Below are 24,219 nucleotides of genomic sequence, written 5' to 3'. Positions count from 1 at the left end.
TCTGAGCCTATGCCACCTTAGTTATTGGCTGAAGCAAACTCTTTAGAGAACATCCTTTGTTCACCTTACCTCATTAGATAGGTTTGAGTCTTCCTTAAGAGGAAAAATCAGTCTTGATTTGATTTACTGTGGCTTGTCCTTCCCAGCATTAGCTGTTCTCAGCCCTAACAAAACCATAACTAATCTCAAGCAGAGGATTAGGACCTAGATCTTTAAATAGAAAGAATCAGAGTATCCCACTTGCATTATAGCTCAATAATCACCCCCTCCTTGGTCCATTCCCAGATACTTGTTCAATATTTTACTTATTTCACATAGAATTGTCTAGGTATCTATTAGACAAGTGGCAGATATACCAGCATTCCCTATGAAAGCCATAATTGTTTATGCTCCAATAAGTGCTCAAGTGTGTTTCTCATGTACCAATAGAGTGCCACTATATACTAAATGGAGGACAGAATTTATAAAATCACTTGTTAGACATCTTAATTGTTCTCTTGAGCAGGAGGTCATTGCTTTCTTCCTATAAGATCAAAGTTCAGCCATTTCCAAAAAGATTGCCAGATTTCTAACAATTGCTTGTAGAAATCACCTGGTGCCTCCTTCACATTGCTAGTTGTTTCAGACTTTGCCATACAATTTTATTGTTGTTTTATATTTGATATACTGTTATATTATGTTTTTAAAAACTGGTCTCAATAATAACAACACTATATAAAGAGAAAATGTGTGGCAATAATAATAAATTATTAGTTTTGTATCTTACCTTTCCTCCAGAAATCTACACAAAACCTCGTTATAGAAAGTTGATTAGGACTGTTTACATAAATGGCTATTTTGTAAAAAAAATTTAGCATATAAACACTTTCATGCAGACTTTCTGTAGGGCAAAAGGTAAGAATGTTTTCAGCCTTGCTATGTTTGCCTGGACTGGGCCAGCTTTGGGCTGTCCTGCTCCCTGGTCAATGCTGTTTTAACTCTGCTTTTCTGAGCTCTGAGTTTGGTTTGAAAAGGGACAGGGATCCAGAGGTTAATTAACAGAAGGCTTGAGGTGGAATGATAACAACAACAAGTGCTTTTCCTCCCAAAGGGAGACCAGGTTTCAGGTGTTTGAGAACTGATCAAATACCACATGACTTGTTTATAAGTAAGAAAGATGGTGAGAAAGAGATGAGAAGGGTCGAGCTTTTCTGAGATACAAGGCTATCAGACCTGGGCTGCAGAAGTCTAGTTACCACTATATGGTCACAGAAAGAGAAATAAATATTTGCTTCTTTGCTATCATCTAGTGGTCACCCAGATTTGGATGCAGCCCCAGTCTGGCAGCTCCTAATGTATTTGCCCTGCAACACTCTACCTGGTTACTTGGGAATATGCACTTATAGGATTGCACTGCCATTCAGGTTTTATCTGGAGCTGTTGATTTTCTCCCTCTTTGTATATGAGCTGTAGCTGCACTTGTCTGTACTGTACTCATCAGTATTTATGGAAACACGTCAGGACGGTTACTTGATTCCAACTAGTAGGCCAGATGAAATTATATGGAGAAAGACTGTAACAAATAAGAAGCAAAGGATGATTCTGGCCACCAGAAGGTGCTCTTTCACCTTGCAGGAAATGTTTCAAAATGTTTAAAATGAAAAAACGAAAGAGAAGAAACAGATCATTTTAGAACTGCAGAGCACCGACTCTGGTGGATAACAAGGCTCCATCGCAGACCCAGGGCCCCAGGCTCAAGCAGAGATAATGTCTCTGAAGAAATTCTCAGCTTCCAAATAGCTGAAATAGTTAACATCTGCAGAACCTCTGAAGTAGGGCTATCAGATCTAGGGGGCAAAAACCTAAACAACCGGTAGATAGCAGCAATGGGTTTTCTGTATCTCTCTCCGATTACTGTTAGCCCTACTCTGTGGCCACAAGGACCCTCAAGCTGCTAGTCCCTTAGGCTGTTCTTGGCTGTCCCAAAGCCGACTTAACAAATTCCAGTCTGGACTGCAGTGGTTTGGCAATGGAGCCAGGTTGGCACTCAGTCTAGAGTATGGCCGCCACAACCCCTTGTTGGCCGGCCTGTGTCAGGGTGGGTCCATCAGTGTCTGCCTTTTCCTTTTCCAAGTTGTTTGCTTCTCAGTGTCTGTTCTTTTCCTTTCCTTTCTCAGACATTTGCACACATGGATGTCTTCACACACCTCTTCTCACATTCTCTTGTTTGACACTAACTCAGGCCTTTTCTCCTCCTCTTTATTATACCATTGTTGTTTTGATAATATAATAGTTAAAAGTAAAGGAAGGATGTTCCTTCATTCCACTGTAGGTCCATAAAAACAGTGAGGCATTGAAGAATTGATGGTTTAGTTTACAGAAGCAAAGAAGTTGCATTCCAATGTGTCTATATTGCAATGTAAATATTAAAAGAAGAAGAAGAAGAAAAGGAACCATTGTAGTGTGGTGGGCCCAGGGTAATAAAGAAAAGAAAACAGAGTATGCTTCACTCAATCTGGATAGAATTCCAAAGGGTGCCCATTGGGAGATGTAAGGATGAAACCAAAGACAGAAGTGTGCTGGCAGAGGAAGTGGTGTGGGTGGGGAATACAGTAGCCAGGAGATTACTGGATTCCATGTTCTTTATGGACTGTTGTTGGATCAACTGGAAGAAGAAAAAAATGGAAGCTGCTGACCAGCTGAGAACAGAGCAGCCCAGCAGTCTAGGATGAAATTATCGTGTGGGGCAGCAACCACCCACTGGAGGGGGATGTGTGCCAGTCACTGTAGTCAATTGGAGCTGGGGCTGTTGCTAGATTGGAATGAATCTAGTTGTACACCGACCATTGGGGTGGGCTTAAGGTAGCTCAGGATGGAAAATAGTACTTTTGAACCAGAACGTCCAAACTCCAGCATGGGATGCATTTTCGAGGAGAGGTTGGTGACACTGATGCCTGTTCTTCTATTCAAGAAGTGGTGGATGGCCTGTGCTTGCAACGTGTCAATCAGAAAGTACACATCTGACCTATGACTCAGTGAACAGTGTGGAACTTACTTTTGAAGAAACATGTTTACTTTTACTGCTCACCTCTGACCTATCAATTTAGATCCAATCCATGCTTTACATACCTGGCATCCTTTACTTGTCCTTCAGTTAAAACAAAGTCACTTAAAGATCATGTGTAAATGATAGTGGGTGTTTGAAAGTAGGATGTGGCAAAACAGTTAATAAATGACCCTATGGTAGCTTGGAATAGCATTCCTCTAGAATGATATAGTGAAAAAACTCCAGGATTTTCAAGGCACTATGCATTTCAAGAGCACTGAAATGCCACGTGCATTTGTTTGCTTCATTCCAGTTGTTTTGTGCTGGCTGATGTGGATGACAACCCCAGGCTCAGCGGGTAGCATTTTAAATGATTCATGAGAAAAAGTCCTGCAGAAAACTAGACTGGCATGGAATTTACTATCCCCACTACCCATCCCAGTCCTGCCTCCATTGTCTCTATTCCAGGCAGTGCAGTCACCTGACTTCCCTCCAAAGAAATGGTTGGCAAAACCTCATAGATTTTACACACCTTGAGGCTGACTTGAACAGCATTAGAGGATGGAGGAAAATGCTATTTTAATGTCAGTACAGCTAAGGACAAGTTACACCCACCCATTCAAGGGCTGCTGATGAGATGAAGGCAATGTCATATAGACCTCCAGAATGTATTTACTTTTCCTGGTTCATGGTTATTCTATGCTTTCAGTATCTTTGATGCTGTTAAATAATACTGGATGAATAAGAGATGACCTGGGTTCACAGATACCAATCCATAATTTGGTTTGTTTGCGTTTGACTGTTGTGTGAATTGAACTATAGTTACAGTGACCTTATTTTCTTGGAAAAAATAAAGGACAAACTAAAAAAGGGGCAAATCTGAAAGAGGTTCATAAGAATAAAAAAAATTAATTGTTTATGTTTATAACTTTGCTTTACAAAGGAAAATTCAACAGCAAAACAACCAAAATAAATAATTAAATTAAATAAATCTAACTAACAGCTTTCTGAAATAAAGGACTGTCCTTTATAATAAAGGACATATGGTTACTGTAACTGTAGTTAACATTTAGGATGCTAAGCAAGGCCAGCTAATGGTGGCTTACTCCATAAAGGCTGATGAAGCCAACAATTGTTAGCATGACATGAGAACCAGCCTTTGCTTCTGCCACACACCATGCTGCAATCTTAAAGCATTTACTACCTGAGAATAAGAGTGTAAATTAGTGATCTCTGTACCCAATGTACATGTTTTTATTGAAAGGGCCCCAAGAACAGAGTGCATGATTTTAAAATAATATCTGGCAATAATATAAATAACAATGAAAGACATATTGATGATGTTTGAGATAAAAAAAAAAAGAATTAAGGGCAGGCATTGATGAACATTCAATATAGCATAAAATATGTTTGTGGAATTATTATTATTATTATTAATCTTATTGTTGTTATATCAGTCTGAAACAGACTGCAGTCAATAAAGAAGAAAGGATCACATTAATTCCTTGTGAAAAGGCAAAACACATTGTACCAGTCATTTCAAGATTTTTAAAAAGTGCTATCTGCAGTGAAGTTTTTTTCATTTCCTTCTAAGAATGTATGCCTGAGCCAATTTAGCCTTTGTCAGTGGTGGGATCTTGTGATGGCTAGCCTGAAATAATCAAAATGTGCACATCTTAAAGGATCCTTCTGTTAATAGATATTTAGGAAAGCAAGAGTGAGTCATAGGGTTTTAAGGAGGAATACTCTTCTCTAGTTCCTCCAGTTGCTCTTCAAGAAATTTAATATGTTCCTCAAGGTCCTTTTGTTCAATCAGCAGAGTTATCTTCTTTTGTATGAAGTGTCTGTAGTACTGGAGCTGATTCTCAGTCATGTATTTGGAAAGAATGCCTGACACCACCCTTTCTCTGCGATCCAAGTTCTCCTTCAGGTCCTTTGCATCTTCCCGCTGCCTGGACAAAAGTCGGTGCCGCTCATTTAAGGATTGCTGAAGACAAACATGACCAAAACAATGTTAATAAGTAAAATGTAATGTGAATATATCATAACCTAAGGATTACTGATTCCTCCTGGGATGTCCCTGTATCTTATGATTACTGACACCCTGTGTAGCAGATGAATTCAGCTAGAATCGTCCTTTCTTGTCTGACCAAATCCAAACATGTGAGGAACCAAATCAGATGTTACATACCATAATGAAAAGCAGTTGTGGACAGGCAACCCACTTAAATACAAAAACCAGTTGTTCTTCCTCCAGTTGGTTTTTAGTTCAACTCCATCTCTTTTTTCCACTCTTTTTTTTTCTCCATTACAGATAGAAAAATGTGGAAGAAGAGGCAATTTTAAAGGCAATAATGACTAAAGAGGAAAGGAGCTGCTCATGTCCCATCATGTCCCATCTTCCAACCCTGTGTAATATTTCTTTGGGATCCCAGCCAATAGGCACAGACTTCACTTCAGATTTTGAGATCCTGTATTAGCAAAAGTCTAGGCAACTGGAAAAGAAGCACCAGAACACATCTGAAAGATGTAGTATAAAACTGTACAGTATCTTTCTTGGCACTCACTTTCTCCTCAGCATCTGTATTTTCATCCATTTTCCCCATAGCATTGTGGATCCGGGCAAGGCGGGTAGAGAGGCAGAGCAGCAGGCTCACAACTTTCTCTAAATCACCAATGAACATCTGGTAGCGCTCATACTCATTGGGTTTACAGAGATCTTGCACCAGGGATCCCAGCACCTTCCCATGAGCAGTGTGCTCTGTAGCTTCAGACTGGATAAGTTCCCTCTCATCCTGAAGAGTCTGCAGTTTTGACTGGATGCTCGAAATAAGCTGCTTCTGCAAGAAGAGAAACAGCTGAGAACCTTTAATGGGCTGTGAGAATAACTTTGGGAGACAGAAGGAAGAGCCGCAGCCTAGACAATGGTCAGACAAAAGATATCAGCCGCAGAAGGAAGGGAGACATGGAAAGGGCCTCAGAAGGGACCCTCCCTAGTGAGGGAAGGAAAGAGAAGGGAAGAGAAAAGGGGAGGGGAGGGAAAAGGGGAGGGGAAGGAAAAGGGGAGGGGAGGGGAGGGGAGGGGAGGGGAGAGGAGAAGCGCTTTCAGACTTCCAAGATTCCGTTACTGTAACCTTACAATAAAGGTAGTGTTAGTACTCATGGTTTTGGTTTCTTGTCTGAACTACCTTGAAGGGCTGACAGAGCCTGAACTGGATTTAAGAAAGACATCTTAAAAAGTGGTCCATGGATTAGGCGCAACCTGAATTTTGGAAGCACCTTGAAGAGCAGAATAGCAAATTTTGGCTAAAATACTACCTTATCTGACCCAGCAGATGTAAGGATTTATATTGTCCTGTTTTTACTGCAATCAAAGATCCTGCTGGATTTGCATAGGAATAAAGAAGATTGGCTTTTTTTTCAGTGGGCCAAACAGATTTGCTAGCACTAGTTGTTCATTAGTACCAGCTAAGACTTTTCATTTGTAATTTTAAAATAACTGCAATGGATTTGATCCAGATCAAAATGGTAGTGTGAAGGTTTCAGCTCTTTGCTTTTTGCAGTGATCCTAGTTGGGGCTGAGCTGTAGGTCAAGTTTATCTCTGGCACCAATGAGGTTTAAAAAGGGTCAGCATTTTCCCTACACCATCAGTGTGGCAGAAACGTTGAAAAATGTCTGAGTCTACTCAGATGCCACGTGAATCTGAATCCAGTTTGGAAAGCAGCAATGTGAGGAAACTGTTTAGTTTATTTGAAGTGAGGCAGGCGTGTCTTAGATCAAAACCCTCCCCAATATGTAATTCTGGAGCTCCACATCCTGGGCCACATACCCCATGCTTGAGAAGACACTTTAGTAGAAGAGGAAAAAGGAGGAAGGGAGTGGAGAATTGGATTCATGGATTGTGAATCCATCCTCACATGTTTCACAGGTCACCTGCACCCGCATAACCAACCTATCTTCCCATCCCTTTTCCCCCACCTTTTCCCTCACCTCACTCCAATTTAAATCCTAGATCAGTCTAGCCCAGTGCTTCTCAACCTTGGCAATCTTAAGATGTGTGGACTTCAACTCCCAGAATTCCCCAGTCAGCATGCCAAGGTTGAAAAACACTGGGCTAGCCACTCCATGCAGGAGATGATGCATAAGCATCACAAAAGCTTATGCCTTTTTAATAAAATTTGTTAGTCAGAAAAGGAGCTACCGGGCTCCTGATTTTTTGCCACATTGACTAATATGGCTCTCCTCCTACAATGTCCTCAAATCAAAGTGATCTTTGTGACTAGTCACAAGGAGACTTTGGAGCCACTGGATCACCAAGAAGTGCTAAATGAGGGTAGGGAAATTGCAGGGAAATGAAATTAATGCTTTGCTTGTCTTTTCATTGATAATGACATAGGACAGATGCCCTATTGTTTTTTTCAGGTGAAGGGAGGGAAATACTGTATGTATAAGAAATGACATTATATGCTTTTAAAAATTAAAAATTAAAAAATCCCTGGGTCTAGGTAGTATCCAACAATTTAAAAACTAAAATATGAAATGACAAAAATGTGCAACTTCTTTTTAAGGCATCTATTCTGAGCTGAGCATCTAGAAAATGACAATGTGGCTCCAATTTTCAAAAAGAGATCCAGGTGAGAAACAGGAAATTACAAGCCAGTTAGTTTAATGTCTGTTCTGGGTAAGATAGTAGAAAGAATTATTAAAGAGGAAATTGTTGGGTTCAGCCCAAAGAACTCCACGAGACAGTACAGGTCTAGTTCAATAGCTTTTATTAGCTTTCACCCACAAGATAGAATTTTGCCAGACTGAATCTAAACTTCCCAAGCCAGCAAGCAAACACCGCGAATTCCTTAGGATGGTGCCAGTCTCATCCTCTTAACCTTCCCACGCTCTTGCTGGGGGCTAAGGAAATGCTTATCTCCCTGAGCGCGGCCTTCACCAAACCATTCCATCACAGAAATAAACAAACATACTGTATAGAAAGATGAGAACTTGTGTAAAGCAACCAACCTGGTAAACTAACATTTAGTATAGAAGGTTAGTGAGAAAAGGACAAGCTGGTCTTACTAACCTTCTATACTATTTTGGGGGTGTCACAAGAATGCAGACAGGGTGATTCAACAGATACCATTTACCTGGACTTCAAAAATCCTTTTACATAATCCCTCTTTAAAGGTTTAAGGACAAATGTAGCCATGGGCTAAGATAATATCATAGTTTGACAAAGAATAGGACAAAATGGACTAATTTCAAATTGGAGAGATTATTATATTGGGATCAGTATTTTGTAATTGGTTTATAAATGATTAGGAATTAGGAGTGAGCAGTGAGGTAGCCAAGATTGTCGGTGAAACCAAACTCCTCAGGGATGGAAAATCAAAAAGGGAGTATGAAGCTGACCAGAAAGTTCTCTCTAAATTGGGGAAATATGTCTCAAAATAGTGAATGCAGTTCAGGCTAAACAAGAGTAACGCAAAACATATTGTGCAAACAGTCTAAACATATAATTTGATGGGTTCTGGCCTGGGATCCAGAAAGGGATCTTGGAATCACAGTGAACAGCTCAATGAAAATGTCAAACTACAGTAGTCAATTCCAATAATAATAATAATAATAATAATAATACCACCACCACCACCACCAATACCCCAGTGAGGCAGTACCTTGATGTGGTTGTGGAGCTTACATGGTCAAGGAGGATGAGAGCTATGCCAGAGGTTCAACCATACTGGACCCATCTCTTCAGAGGAGCCAGATGAAGAGTGTCTCTCCCATAAACAATATGGTGAGGTGTAATTTACAGAAACCTATACCAGATTGGTCATCACCTGGGTCAACAAGGACCATGCTAGGTGTTCTAGTTCCTGAAAATTTGGTGACAAGTGGGCTACAAGACTCAGGACTGTTGGCTGAGCAACCAGGGCCAGCAGCTGCAGGACTACTAGAAGAAAAGTTGTTTACCCATCACAATATATAAAGACTGAAAACAAAGAAATAATGGTTTCTTATTACAAAGCAAGTCCAACAAGAAGAGGATATCTGAAAAGAATGTACCAGTTCTGGAAAGAACAACATCCAGAACCAGAAATAATAGAACAGAGGCTAGGAGATCAACGTCAATTTATAATACAAAATAAAGTAGTCACAGAAGTAGAATTGGAAGAACTGCAAAGGGCTACCCAGGGCAAAGAAATTGAAGCCTTGCCAGAAGTAGCTCAGACTGTAGAGGCAAACCAGGGAGAGTTGGCAGCAGAGGATGCCAGCACAGCTATTGAATCATTTTGATTCCCAAATCAGGCAGCCTCTCCTCTGACTTCTCCTCAGAAAGAATAAAGCCCTTTAACTAAAAAACAAGAGGTATTGAAACAAAGAATAACTGAGTATCTAGAACAGCACAAAAAAAACAGAATAAGGTTGCCTGCATTAAAGCTTGTTGCAAAGAAACAGCTAGGACAAGTATTAAAAGATGCCAATACTGTAATATCAAATATAAGCACCAGCTCACTGCAAGAAACAAACTAATGTACACCATGGCTGCAGTTATAACTGAATACCTTGGATGCAAAATCAACAAACAAGAAAAAAAGCCAAACAGTGCACCACCAAACTGGAAGATCAGGTTGGAAAATAAGATCAGCATGCTAAGATCAGATGTAAGCAAGCTAGAACAGATGAAAGAAAAGAAGCTGAAGAACAAGAAGACCAAAGAATACATGATCAAGAAATATCACCTAGAAACAAGAAGATCAAAGAAGCACTGGAAATAATAAAGGACCAAATAATAGCCACAGCAAAAAAGATCAGCAGATACAAAGCCAAATTGCACACTATAGGCAGAATCCCCAATTTCAATTGAACCAGAAGCGTTCCTACCAATCCATCAATGGAGAGACTGCAATGAACCAGTCAACACCTGACAAAGAAGAAACAGTGCAGTTCTGGGCCTAGCTATGGGACAACCCAAAGAAATACAACAAGAATGCAGCTTCGATAAAGGAGGTGGATAAGAATAAGAAAGAAGCTGAAATGAAAGAACTTGTAATAACAGCAGAAATGGTGGAGAAAAGGGCAAGGAAGATCAAGAATTGGTCAGCACCAGATGAAGATGAACTGCATGGTTTTTGGTTGAAACACCTGACTGCTCTGCACCCACTCATTGCCAAGCAGTTTAACAACATACTGCAAGGAGGTGAAATTGAAGATTGGTTAACATCTGGCAAAACCTATCTGATAATGAAAGATCCAACAGAAGGGGGAGCACCAGGTAACTACAGGCCAATTACCTGCTTACCAACAACTTTCAAATTGCTAACTGGTGTGGTAGCTGATGCAGCCCAACAGAATCTATTTGAAAACAAGTTCTTTCCATCTGAACAGAAAGGAATCCACCCAAACAGCAGAGGAACAAAAGATCAAGATGATTTTGGAAAACTGCAAGAGAAGGAAGACCAACTTGAATGTAGCTTGGATTGATTATAAGAAGGCATTTGAGTCCCTGCCACATGATTGGATAATCAAGTACCTAGAAATAACAGGAGTCAGTAGAAACATCAGAAGCTTTATGCAAAGATCAGTGTCTCAATGGAAGACACAGTTGCTGGTCAATGGTGATAGACTGGGAGAGGTTAATATCAAGAGAGGAATCTTTCAAGGAGAGTCACTATCACCACTACTGTTTGTCATTGTATTGATTCCTCTGTCAACAATACTGAACAGGTCAGGCCATGGCTATCAAACATCAGAAACATCTGCCAGGCTATCCCACCTCCCTTACATGGACGATCTGCAGTTGTATGGAAAAACACCATCTGAAATAGAATCACTGCTCAACACTGTCCAGATATACAGCCAAGGTATTGCAATGGAGTTTGGACTGGACAAATGTGCCATCCTTACCATCAACAAGGGAAAAATAGTGAAAACTGAGGGAATCAAGAGTCTGGATGAAGATCACTACAAATACCTGGGCATATTTCAAGCTGACAGTATCAAACACACTGAAGTCAAGAAGAAGGTTAGTAGTGAATACATCATGAGAGTGAAGATCTTAAAGTCCAAACTCAGTGGAGGAAATGCGATCAAGAGAATTAACACCTGGACAATTCCAGTCATTAGATACACAGCTGGATTACCGGACTGGACTCAAGCAGAACTAGAAGCCCTGGATAGGTAAACCAGAAGAATAATGACAATGAATCATGCCCTTCATCCATGCAGTGACGCTGACAGACTCTACTTACCAAGGAGCATGGATAGGTGGGCAAGTAATGTTGAAGAAGTTGAAGAAGAAAAAAGGGCACAGTTGAAGAAGGAAAAAGGGCATTAGAAGAATATCTGAAGCTGAAGCTAGTACAACATGGAGGCTTACTGAATACTGAAGAGACCAAACTGGCTTATAAGAAAGACCAAATGAAGAACAGAATAGCAAGTCGCCCTGTGTTAAATTGGTCTGATTCAGCAAGTTGCTTCCTATGTTACTGTATTCACTTAGTTCAGAGTCATAAACTAATCCAAGAGAGATTTCCCAGTCTGGCCCTCCAGATGCATTGGGTATGCTGGCTAGGAACACTAGAATTTTAATCCTGCCAATCAAAAGGACACATTTTGATAAGGCTACCTTAAAGTAACATTTTACTTTAAAACTTTTGTCCTGTTTATATTAAGATCAGAATTATTCCAAAGAACTATACAACATTTTCTATAAGCTGCAATGTATCTTATAGATTTATGTATGCTTATTCCTATTTTTTTCCTGAACTTATCCAGGGTTATTTGTATGGCCTATTCATGTTGTGGGGTCAGCAAGAATGGCTGGAGGTTACTTTTATTACCTCTGTCACCCAGCATCTATTGGGTGACTACATCATTTTGCCCTTTCTGAAAAAAAGAATTTGGTACAAGAAAAACATTTTTTTTATTTCAGGGAGGTGAAGTATCAGTAATTCATTACAATTTTATAGAAATGGATCTGCAGTGTCCATAATTCCTGACTTGATGTTCTGACAAAATGGCTTTCCATCTTATATAATCTTTTGTTTGTAAGTGAACATATCTTCAGCTGAATTTTATCCATAACTTTTTGTCTTTCAGCAACACCATATGCATTTACCACAAAATAAATTCCACTGAACTCAAGGGAACTTTCCTGTGAATATACAGTACATGTATAGGATTGTCCTGCCATTCATCTACTTACTTTCTTAGATGTGATTCTGTCTACTTCAAGAAATCTTTCTGTATTTTCATTCAGGATTTGATTTATATGAAGTATGTCATCTTCTGCTCTTTGTCCAAGATCATTTGTAGTTCCATGATATGGATCTGTTCCACACTCATTGCTCCTTTGGCTGCAAAAATATAAAACAATCACAATGTTATCACCATAACCATGTGACAAACAACTAACCAATAGAAAGGTTATTATTCAAATAAATGCTCTAAATTACTCTAAACCACTTTTTCTTCCAAGCATTTAAGTTTTCTTGCATCCTTGAAAACCTATGGTGTATCCATGATTCTACCTAATATTTTCATGCATATCAGAGATAGAATGGGATATGCTTGTTCAAATATTTCCCAGTGCAATGTAGGTATTGTTTTGGCTGCTAAGCTACTGAACAATACTAAGATCCTTGCTTTCCTAATGTGGCATATGGTTTTTCGTGGCCTGGTATGGCTGCTGTTGTGCTGGTGTGAGTCAGCAAAAAGGAGAGAGAAAAGGGGAGAAGAAACTCAATTCTAGCCATGATGTGCAGGTGTACTGTCACATGGGCTGATGAGCTAAACTGGCTGCTATCAGGACTGTTGTGGGGCAGATGTAGACAGCATTCCCATTGGTCCAGCCTTGTAAATAGATGCTGGTAACTACAGCCCTGAGGGGGACACCCACCTCCTCAGTTGCTGGGGTGCTGCTGGTCTAGCCCAAAATTGAGAGAGAAAGGAGGACAGAAAATGAGGGGAGAACAAGGAAAAGAAATGAAAACTACAAAGACCATTGTAGAAGGGAGAGGGTGGAGACAAAAGCTGGAGAGTACAGTTGACATGATTGTGCAGAGCAGTTGTTGGTTCTTGAGTCAGAATGGGAGAAGAAAAGTTAACAGCTGGTTTCCTGGAGGAAGAGCAGCAAAATCCCAAAGAGATGGTATCTTCACTCAAGACCCAAAAGAGGAAGGAGGAAGATAGCTGGCTAGGGACAAAGCATTGGAATCTCTGATTAAGCCCTAGTCTCTGGGAAAGGACTAGGCAGAAGACTCCCAAAAGAGGTTTGTCCCCTCTTGGGAGACAATGTAGACAATGTAGACAAGGATTGGCTGAGTGGATCCAAGGAAGGAGACAAGCAGCACTGAGTACGCTCATTCGTAAATCCAGCACATTCCTTCCTTGTACTGTCTCTTGATAAACCCAGAAATGGGAGAGTGAGATGGAGTGAAGGAGGAGGAAATTAAGCATTTAGGAACAGAGTTAGGAGGGAATAATCTTTGAAAGAAGAAACCTGACCCTGGGTAAAAGCCAGGATCTTATTGTAAATAACTATTGTAAATAGTGTTACTGTATATAGTAGAGAAGAAGCATAAAATCCTCCACTCACTTCGTTTCTCTGTACCAATTGCCATCCTTGAAAACCTTAAAATACCTCCTCCAGTTCTAAAAGAACCCAATCACACTGTGACACCCAATTAGTAGATATTTTCTAATAGGTGTTTATAGTGGGGAGACCTTTTCTGAAGGAATAATTTTCTTGCAGCCTTGGGCTCAAAGCCAATGCTGTAAGTTTGCATTTTCAAAGTTGGAGATAACTGCACAGAGAAAGATAATATCAGCAAGAGAGGAAGAGAAGGAAGGACCAGCTGTTTTGCTGCCTGCTTACACTGTGTGGTTCCTCCAGATTTTACATGTACATTTTTTTAAAAATAAGATGATTACAAAAACATCAGACATTCCTGCCAAAAATTGTCAAAAATTCCTTGTGAACTATGGAATTTGGAAACTATCTGATCCAAAATAAGAGTATTTATTCATCTACACAATGTATTCTACTTTGACTGAATCTCAGACGTTCCACACACAACCTCTCTGCTCTGCCACTGAACTATAGTCCCTTCTCCAGGACAGGGTCACATATTTTAGCAAATGCTGTATCTCTGATGTTCATGCAAAAAAACAGAAGAATCACAACAGCTTCAATCTTTTAATAAAATTTGTTGGCTGGAAAAGGTGCTACTAGACTCCTGATTTTTTGCAACTATAGATTAACATAGCTCTCCACCTACTAAGCCTATGATGTTGAGGCACCAATGTATTTTTTCCATTTGCAGATAATCCATAGAGTTGTTAACATCCATTGTGCTGCACACATTTGTCTCTACCCATCCATTCTGATTAAAGTTCCATGCTTCCTAAACTTACTCATTTGCTTGAGCAGACTGAATTCCCCAATTCCTTCTGCGAGACCTCCCTAACACTGAAGTGTTCACAGGAAAAAGGCCTTCCATGAGATCATAAACAGTCTTTCTAGAGGGATGAGGCATGAGGATGTCAACCAGAGATTTGTCTTCAGCAATAATCTCAACTGCAAGGTGGTCATACTTTTGGTCCTGTTGAGATTTTGACTGAGCTATAGATAAAGCTGTATCTTGCAATGAAAACTGATGCTCATGTTCATTTTGCAGAACTTTTACATTTGCTAATTGTTGACTCAAGTGTTTAGATCCTTCATTGCCTAACAGAGCTGTGCAATTGTCTGTCCTGTGTTCTGAATGATCTGATGTGTCTTCTTCCTCCCTATGCTGACACCAGGTTCCCCCGGGTTCACTGAACACTTCAGAGTTTTCACTTATTTCTTGCTTCAGCTGGGCATTCTGACTCTTTTCTTTGGAGAACAAAGACAATTCAGTTTCTTGGCCATGTGAATTCTCTATGGATTTCTTAGCATCTTCGCTGTCTCCAGAATCTTCTTTCTCAGTCACAGAGAAGCTAGAAGAAAAAAAGTAGATACAGAATTATTTAATTCCACACAGCCTTCTTTTTTAAATGATACTTCTTATGAGCCAACACATGGGCTGGGTTTACATGTGACAGTAAACCCAGCCCATGTGTTGGCTCATAAGAAGTCATGACATGACATGTGACAGTAAGCCACAATATATTTTAATTTTGGTTTAGAATATTGTGTAAACCCAAACATTGTGGTTATATTCCAGGGTTTCAGCAGATGTCATCATTGTTCTGCTCTTTAAAAAAAAGTTTTGGAGCTGCACTCTTCCATAATCTCACTCTCTCACCAAGTATATACTAAGTAGTATATACATTTTATACTAGAATAATAACTAAAAAACTAAAATAGTTTTCCCAGAAGTTATTAATTTGGAAACAGTGTCAAATATCTCTTTGGAGAGCCTTGTTTTCTATTTCCCACCCACCCAAACTATAATGCCATGAAGTTTTAAAGGGTGCAAAAATTCTACAAAATAGTACTATTAGAATATCATAGGCAGAGCCGTAAATGCTTCACATGCCTCAATCATCTCCTGTCAGGATTAATATTTTTTCTCAAAAAGCCAGAAATTAATTATGAATAAAAATTCATTTAAAGACATACTCCTACATATTAATCTAAAAGTACTGTTTTGCACCAATTATTTAAGTGCAGAGCCTATATATCAGGTATTTGATGGGACCTATGCATCTCAAATGCCTTGTTACGACTTACTGACACCTGACACTTTCACAGCACAGACTTCAGAGTTGCTTCAAGTTGAGACTGAACTCTTATCAAAACACTATTTTATTTTGTAAGCATGTTTACGTGTTCAATTCCTTTCCTACCTTAAACATTATTTTATATTCAAAAACTGCTAAAATGCTGGAGCCAGAAGACCTTATCCAACAAAAGTATTTTAGTACCCATTCATTATTTAAACTTATTTCTTAGTTCAGGCTTAGGAATAGTGGCAAATATTGCTTTGGCTGCAGTTACTAATGTCTGTCTTTTTGAACATGCAGGGGGACAGGTAGTGTGGCCAAAAAAAAAGTTGATGCCCTGTATTACGCAGGGTACAGTATAATAGCTATGTCCCTATTTCTGGTAGGTTGGCATCTTCATCAGTCAGTTCCCCCTAATGACTTATAGCATCTTTGTCAAGCTCATTACAGGAGGGCATGATCAAGGAAGTAAGAATCACACGGACTTCAATAAGGATTTCTAATGCCATTATTAGGGGTAAGATACAGAATGTTGGGAACCTATTTGGTTTATAGCCCTCAATTATTACTCATTTATTACTGAGTTCATTAAGAAAGAGTGTCTTTGAAAGTTTTGAATCTCTTTTCAGGTTTTCTGTAACCTAGGCTGAGCTGCCATTGATAAGTCACTAATGAACCCTGCCGTCTGTTGATGGTTTATGGCCTCTCATTTCTTTTTCAGCCTTCTCACAGTCTTCATAGTTTCACCCAGCCATTGTTGAAGCAACAGAAGGTCCATCCCCATTACGGTTATTTTGGCATAACAATGATTGGATTACTCTAGAAGATGCTATAAATCACTACTGGGAAAATGACTCTCCAGTAATCTGCTCTCAGTAGCATTTATTATGTGATTGCTTAATATGTATATTATCACATTGACTAAACATTTTTAAATATATTTTGTAATTGCCCTGAGCATTTTCTATGAAATAGCAAGTTATAAATTTAACAAATAAAATACACTTCTCAGGGCATTTTGTGCTATCAGTTCATTCTGGAAGGCTTCTTCCTAAATTTCTAGAAAGAGAAATCTGGCAAGTATTTCATCTTAAAGTGAAAAATTAATTAATGAGTTAATATTAGACAATATTTTTACTATTAACATTGTATCCTGAGTCTGTCAGTCCACTGCATAGACTTCCAAGTTGGTGGGATGTGGGCGACATTAAGCATTTTGGTGGCTTGCAAGGGGATCTCTAGAATAGAGATCCTCATTTGCATAGAATTGCATGAATATCCTTGGGGCACACCTGGGCTTTGGTTGCATTTGCAGCATGCTAGTCAAAATGTGCCAAAATCAATCTGTATTGTTATCACTGTTAGCAGGGAATGCTATATATGGTATGGGTATGACTAAGGCTGAAAGCCTAATCTATTATTTCTTTCTCTTACTAGAAAGTGTGAAAGCCTCACAAGCTATTATGGGTAGCGGAAATCAATTGTGAGTAATAGTAATGGAAAAAACAAATGTTGAGTTTAGGAAAAACTGTGGAACATTTCTGAATGAATGTGATTCAAAGTCAGAAAGGTACTTGGCTAGAAGACAGGAATGGATGGGTGGAAACAAGTTGAGAGGATAACAAATAAAAGTGACTGGGCAGTTCAGAGACCCAACAGTGAATGAGAATGGTGATTGATGAATAGCAGTTTAGAAAAATGGGCTTTTTCAAATACATAGTTTAGGCATAAGTCTCTCTCTGCATATAAATGGAAATGGAATGAGTGGGGAAACTTGACTGTTTTGATTGCTTATGGTGAAAGACAGAGGGAAACATAAAAGGGAGATAAGAGGTTTTCAGTGTGGAACAAACCACTTTTTGATAATGCCAAGAGTGGATGTTGGAGAAACAAAATGGAAATGGAAGAAAAGGAGAAAAGTAAAAGAAGAAACTAAAAATAGAATAGCTGCAGGAAGAGAAAGTATAAAATCCTGAATGAAAAAATATTAGAAGATGGCAAAGGATCTAGAAGGTGTTTTGGAACAGAATGCAGAGAATGATGTTCAGAGAACCACAGAAGTGTGTGCAGTTACAGTACATTAATGAAACGTACGAAAAAGAATGTTTGGTGGAATGATAAAGTGAAAGTGGATGTGGGTGAGGAAAAATGCATATGAAAATGCAAGAAAGTTATTATATACTGCAAGAAATGCACATGTAGGTGAATATGTTCGTTTGCATGTATGAAAATTTTAAATCAACTGGCTGGATTTATTATATACTTCTACTTACCTGTGATGTGTAGCATAATATTCATGATCTTGAGATGACAAGGCTGAAAAAGCTATAGATCTAGAGCAATCCTAAAAAATAAAAATAAAATGCTGTGAGAAAAATCTTATCATACAAAGCATCCCATGTTGGGTTTTTTGTTTTGTTTTGTTTTGTTTTACTTTTCATATAAACTTGTAGGTGTAATATAACATGTTAGCAACAGGAAGTGAGAAGTGTTCAGGGACAAAGTGTTTGTGTTGTGCGCAGTGTCTCTGGCTGCAGAACGTAGATTGCTGAGAATCCAGATAGGCATGTTTTCAGTTCAAAGGCAGAAACAAAGACTTTGAAACCTATCAAACCCAGCCAGCATGGCCGATAGGAGGGCCACAAGTCAACTGATTGCCAAGATAGGTTTAAGTATGGATAGGTTTTGCACTACGTGATATTTCAACATTCTGCAGAGCATTTTACCCCTCATTATGATTCAGACTGGCCACTGTGGTAGAAAACTCACCCAAGAAATGCCAACCACTGGAGAGGATCCAACAATTGTTTTATAATTTCTAAAGCTAGCAGGTTACAGTGAGTCACTGGTCTCTTGCACCCAAATGTATGTATGTATATATGTATGTATGTATATATCACATTTATTTACCCATCTCACACAAAGCGACTGGGCGGCGTACAACAATGAGCCAAGTGCAAGAGCCCCCAAGGTTACAGACATCTCATACAGCATATTGACCAAAGTTTGAGCATGCACACATCTATACCGGGACCCCAAATACTGAGATGAATTATTTTACAACTAATAAGGATGCAAGATAACAAGGAGGGAGATACAAGTATCATTCAAAATGTGAAGACACTACAGTAACATTCTTTGAAATACAACATAGCAGCTTTGATAAAAGCGAGGTGCCAAGATTCTAATTACAAAAACATCCACACCACAAAGACTTTTGCCTAATTTGCACCATTTTAACACATGGCATGTTATGCAGAGCACTACTGGTTTGTTCTAATGTTCAAAGCCATGTTCACTATCTTCAGTAGTCTCATACTTCAGTTTGAAATAAGCAGTTAACTCTACGAAATTACAAAGGTGTTCCTGGGGAAAGGCTGTCTGACTTATACTGAAGTGACCCCTAGCAAAGGATTAGATGTGGCTCCTCTCTCACACAGTGAGAGATACAGAAAATCCAAGCAGTCAAAACATTAGCTTCACACTCCCTCAGCTTGCTGGTGAAACCACTGACTTATTACCTGAATACTGATCAAGTGGCATGTAACTTCACTATCTGATTTTTTTAAAAGGCACCTTGAGATGTGCAGTATTCAGAACCAAAGCGGGAAAGGTGTTCAGATCTAGCATGTATCTACTCACCATGCCTGTTAACAAGAAGGAGCCAGGAAAAGCTGTGGTTTCTCTAAGGAACAGCTAATTCAAAGTGGAGTACTATATACCTGATTCCTTCTTCATCCAGACTGAGCACCTCTCCCTCCATAAAATATCCCGTTGTGCAGTTACAACTGACATACACTCATCACTCACTCACACACACACACACACACACACACACACACACAGAGTAGCAATGGGAATTTTTTTCCACCTCTCATAACTGTGCAGGAGGAAACATATTTGGGGAAGTGGCAGAGTCACTGCTACAAAAGGAAAAGGTACAGCTTCCCTGTTCTGTGTGCTATAATTCACCCAACATACTGTATATGTAGTAATTAAAGAAAATCAGAAAGCAAAGTAACAGGCTATACAAGAAGCTGAATGTGTAAATTATTCCCAAGGCAGGGTGTGCAGTACTCATTATAGTCTGTTTATCTCCATATCTTCATATGTCCGATGGCTTATGGACACATAAAGCTGGACCACAGTGCAGACCACTGGTTAATCTAGCCCAGTGTCGTCTCTCATTGGGAGCAGCTTATACGGTCTTGGGTTGAGGACTTTCCAGGACTTTCCCATTGCTTGCTACATGCTCAAATGCTGGAGGGCCATGGTTTTAACTGGTCAAGTTACAGTCAGTAGATGTAAAAACAGTTCTACATTTTAGTTAACATATTTCAAGCAATTAAGTCCAAATACTAAGGTATTTTAAAATATAATGATGGTAAATTATAAATAAATGGACAACAGAGTGGAAAAATAAGGGACCCCTCATGAAATTCGTAAGTCCCACTTCTCTGTTATCCTCTCCACAATTTTACCAAGAAACGGAGATCTCTTTTCCCTCTAGCCTTTTAAAATAATAGCTCAAGAGTTATCATCTGAAAAGGAGAGGGCCTCCCATTCTCTCTGTAATATGAGAACTATCCTACATGATATTTGATCACCTCTAAATTCAAGACAAAACTTCTTACTCAAAAATCACTAGCATACAGAAAACTGTAAACTTTGAAAGCAGTTTGACACCAATTAATTTCACATAAAAATTATTTTACATGAAATGGGTGTGACTTCCATCAAAAAACCCAAAAGCGGTTCACAATGAACATCATATTGTGTTGCCTCTCTCAGCATGTTCCCTTGGAAAAGACAGAGCTGAAAAGAAATTGGAAGCCAAGGATGTTATTTAACTTATTTCTGCTCACCCTATCAGAACCAGTAGGGTAGGCATGCCGCAGGTCCCTACTAGGTCATGCTGTGGAACCTGCCCTGTCATAGTGCCGGCCCTGTTGAACAGCAGCCCCTTGGAGATCCAGATGGCCCTGAACCTCTTGGCCTTTCATAGGACATTAAAGACCTGGATGTTCCCTCAGGCATTTGGGCCAGAATGTTAAACCAGCACTATTGATGCCTTTGTCTGTTTGGTCTTTATCAGTTGAAATGCATCAGCTGATTTTTAGACCCTGGTATATGTTATTATTACTACTCTGGATTAGTGTTTTTATGTGTTTATTTCTGTGTATTATGATGTTGTTTCTTTTTTGGCATTAATCCTCTTTGTGCCACCTAGAGTCATTGCTGTGAGATGGATGGCTGCATACATTGTTTAAATCAATCAATCAATCAATCAATCAATCATAAGAAACCAAAATTTTACATGACACAGTTCTTAGCCAAAACAATTCTATATCTAAGATAAAGAGGAAGATATTACTTTTAGTCTCTCATTCTTGCAAAGCTCAGGTTTTTAAAAAATATATATATATAATGACAGATCTATCACTAATCTATTAACTATTTTATGATATTATAGCAAGTTACTGTTTAAGCCCCAGTGATTTCAATGAAAGAGAAGGTATTATATTTTCTCTTTCCTTCTGTTTAATTATTAATACCCAAACATACAGAAGTTCAGTTGACATCACTGGGGCTGCATTTTAACTTGCCTCTGCATTTAAGAAAGGGATTATTAAGTGGTGTAATTTTTCAGATTATGACATTCAAGCATTCTTTAAGATCATACTGGAAATAAATGTGAGAATAAAACATAAGTCATTCATTCCTCCCTCAATTTTTTTTTTATTCAGTGATCTCTTCAATGTATTGCCTTTTGAAATTCAAGATCATATGTATTATAATATACTAAATGAAAGAGCAAATTATCACCAAAAGTAAATTATATATTAATAGTTTCATAACTACCTGAACAGGAGAAGGAACTGATTGGGATCTCTCTCGGGGTCTGCTGGAAGCAAAACCTGAGTGAAGAGAACTTTGAGCTGGTGCATATTTGCTGTTATAGCTTTCTTCACTGATAGCAGGCTGTGCTTTTGTATTCAGCAGCTCAGATTCCAGTGACCTGACAATACATCTATCAGTTGTGGTGGCTGTAGAAGTTAAAGTAGGGAAGACAGAAGGTGGCTCATGAATTCTCCCAGAAGCAGGGAATAGAGAGAACGTATTCTGTGATATTCTAGTGGTACTAGGATTGGAAGTGCTGTCTTCTGGAAGCCTCTTTGAACTCAAAATTCTGAGTTGCGAAGATAGTTTCTGCTGTGACCGGTTCTTTGCAATAGCAGGCTGTTGCCCAATCTTTCGTTCCATGTACTCAAGTAGTGCATTGTGCTGTAATTGCTTCAGTTCAGCTTTTGAAATAGCCCTGCCTTGATTTTCCAGAGCCTTACTTCTGATTATCTTCATGTCCTGTCCAGTAATCTCCTCAGACTGAGACCTTGCATTTTTCTCTCCCCATGATATACTTTGATCCCTCAGGTCATCCAATTGGTTGAGCTTATCAGGTTCAGAATAGGACATTTTCTTCTGTTCTTTGGTTGCCCTTTTTCTTCCCCCAATTCGAACAGTCTGTGGCTTTTTTGATTCCTCCTCTGGATAAGTATTTTCCTGTGGCTTAGGTGGAGGAATCAACTTGGAGTCTTCATTTGTACTAGATAATGACAATGACCGGAGATGTTGAATAGATGGCCTTGAAGAGGGCTTCTCCTTTAGCCGAATAGGCAGGCTCATCTGTAAATCCTTTCTCTTAAAAGATGTTTCTCTCAGGACCTTCTGTTGGGCAACTTTAAGTTTTTCTCGGTAGTCATTCTTAAATTTTTCATCCAAGGAGCCCTCATTCTTATTGGCAGTATCATCCACACGGCTGTTACTGTCCTTTGGTATTTCTAGTGGTTCAGCCAAGCCTGGATGATTGTTCCTTGGAAATTTCATCAAAAAGTCTTCATGTTCTTGACCCTGATTTTTATGATTCATAAAGCTAGAATTTCTCCCACCAGAAAGATAATAAAGCAAAGGAGTTGTCTTTCTATTTATCTTGATATTGGCAGAGTCATTCTGGGATTGACTTTCTGCCTTTGAAAATGGCAGTTTGGGAAAACCAAAAGGCTTGAGCATTTCCTCTTGTCCAGGATTTGTTAAAAGGTTGGTGCTGCTGGTTGTATTCTGCTCTGTTTTTCCAAGACCATTGAATAATTGAGAAGCAACTTCCTCTGCATCATGGTTGAAATAAGATACTGGACTTGATGTCTCATAAATCTCACTATAAGATGTTTCTGTAGAATCCAAGGCTTGAGATGGCAGCTTCTGGATTTTTAAAGGTTGCTGCCAAATGCTTCTGCTGTTTTCTTCTTCAGAATGGAAAGTGCAGTCCTTATCTTCATACGTATTAATTATTCCTGGTATAGCTTTATTAGGAACAGAGTTGTCAGCGTATTTTAAACTTTTACTGCTCTTGTATATCCTGTGATCGAAACCTGAATAATCATCAGCTCTGAGCAGGTCCAGAACACCGTACAGCTGCCCCTCCTGTTTCCTGGGCACTGCAGCCGTGCTTGTCAAATCTGCTTCTCCAAAGGGTGGCTTGTGTACACTGCAGGCGTACAAATACTGTTTGTTCTCCAGTGGATCATTAACAGGTTTGTGGCTGGTCTGCAGTGAAAGAGAAGGCTTAGCCGTCATTGCCTCAGGAATTTTATAAGCATGAATTGCATTTTGAGCAGTCAACATTTCCTCGGTCTCCTTGGCCAAACAGCCAGATTTTAACTTTTCTTGAAGAATACAACGCTTGTTGGAAGAGGTAGTGCTATTTTTCTTTGTGGTATTCAGGTTTGTAGGATACCAAATGATACCCTTTTCTGTGACTGGACTTTCATTCTGAGAAATGGAGAGCCAACAGTCATTGCAATAATTTGGTAGGGTGTGCAAAGGAAGCACTTGCATGTAAGTTTCTCCTTGAACATTACTGTTCAAGCAAAGTCCAGCATGAGTTTCATCCACATTTCTGTTAGCTTTATAGTTATCTATTTGAGCTGTTGGGGATGGTGAATGAGAAAGCAGAGGTGAAAGCCTGGCCAATGGTGATGCAGTTTGGTATAACATCCCAGGGGCTGGCTTGCTTCCATAAGATTTGGTATGTGCAGGACTGTCCAACTTATGGTAATTGCATTTTCTCACTAAATTATTTTCAAACTTCTGCCTACACTCAAAATTTCCTTGGGGTTTACAAGCCCTGGGATTACAAATACCTCCTATGTATCCTAAGTCCATATATGACACTTGCTTCAGAGGAAGCAAATAATGTTCATTGGAGCCTAATGACACAGGGAAATCTGGAAGATTTGAGCTCCCTGAGAAAGAACTGTATGCAGAATCTGTTTTTCCAGAAATGTGCATACATTGGTGTATGCCAGGAAGAGGGTTCTCTGGTGAAAAAATGTGAACATTGTTGGGTGAGACCAATGGTGACAAGAGCTCAGCTATTTCTTTGACATGCCTCGGGTGCCATCTTGACACTTCATTATCAGAAGAAGACATC

General features: G+C 39.3%; 1 protein-coding gene across 1 annotated transcript; it reads right to left on the bottom strand.

The window, feature by feature from the left end:
- Nucleotides 1–4,259: 4,259 nt before the first annotated feature.
- On the bottom strand, nt 4,260–24,218 carry SHROOM1 (shroom family member 1). The gene is made up of 6 exons (XM_007431894.4): nt 21,594–24,218; nt 18,005–18,075; nt 14,436–15,002; nt 12,226–12,376; nt 5,593–5,865; nt 4,260–5,012 (listed from the first exon to the last, which is right to left on the bottom strand). The coding sequence occupies exons 1-6, from the start codon at nt 24,216–24,218 to the stop codon at nt 4,758–4,760; spliced, it is 3,942 nt and encodes a 1,313-aa protein (XP_007431956.3). The 3' UTR covers nt 4,260–4,757.
- Between the last annotated feature and the right edge of the window lies 1 nt (nt 24,219).

This window comes from Python bivittatus, unplaced genomic scaffold (assembly GCF_059951505.1).
Source record: "Python bivittatus isolate LINGU-HERP-01145 unplaced genomic scaffold, Pbiv_v1 ctg000080_np1212, whole genome shotgun sequence".
Taxonomy (NCBI): domain Eukaryota; kingdom Metazoa; phylum Chordata; class Lepidosauria; order Squamata; family Pythonidae; genus Python; species Python bivittatus.
The sequence above is the reverse complement of the archived record's forward strand: the minus strand, read 5'-3'. Positions and strand labels throughout refer to the sequence as shown.

Coding starts and splice junctions, on each gene's coding strand:
- SHROOM1 (XM_007431894.4), bottom strand. CDS start 24,218: ATGTCTTCTTCTGATAATGAAGTGTCAAGATGGCACCCGAGGCATGTC. Junction 18,076..21,593: donor CAGTTCCTTCTCCTGTTCAG/GTAGTTATGAAA, acceptor TTTATTTTTTAG/GATTGCTCTAGATCTATAGC. Junction 5,013..5,592: donor ATACAGATGCTGAGGAGAAA/GTGAGTGCCAAG, acceptor GTTTGTCTTCAG/CAATCCTTAAATGAGCGGCA.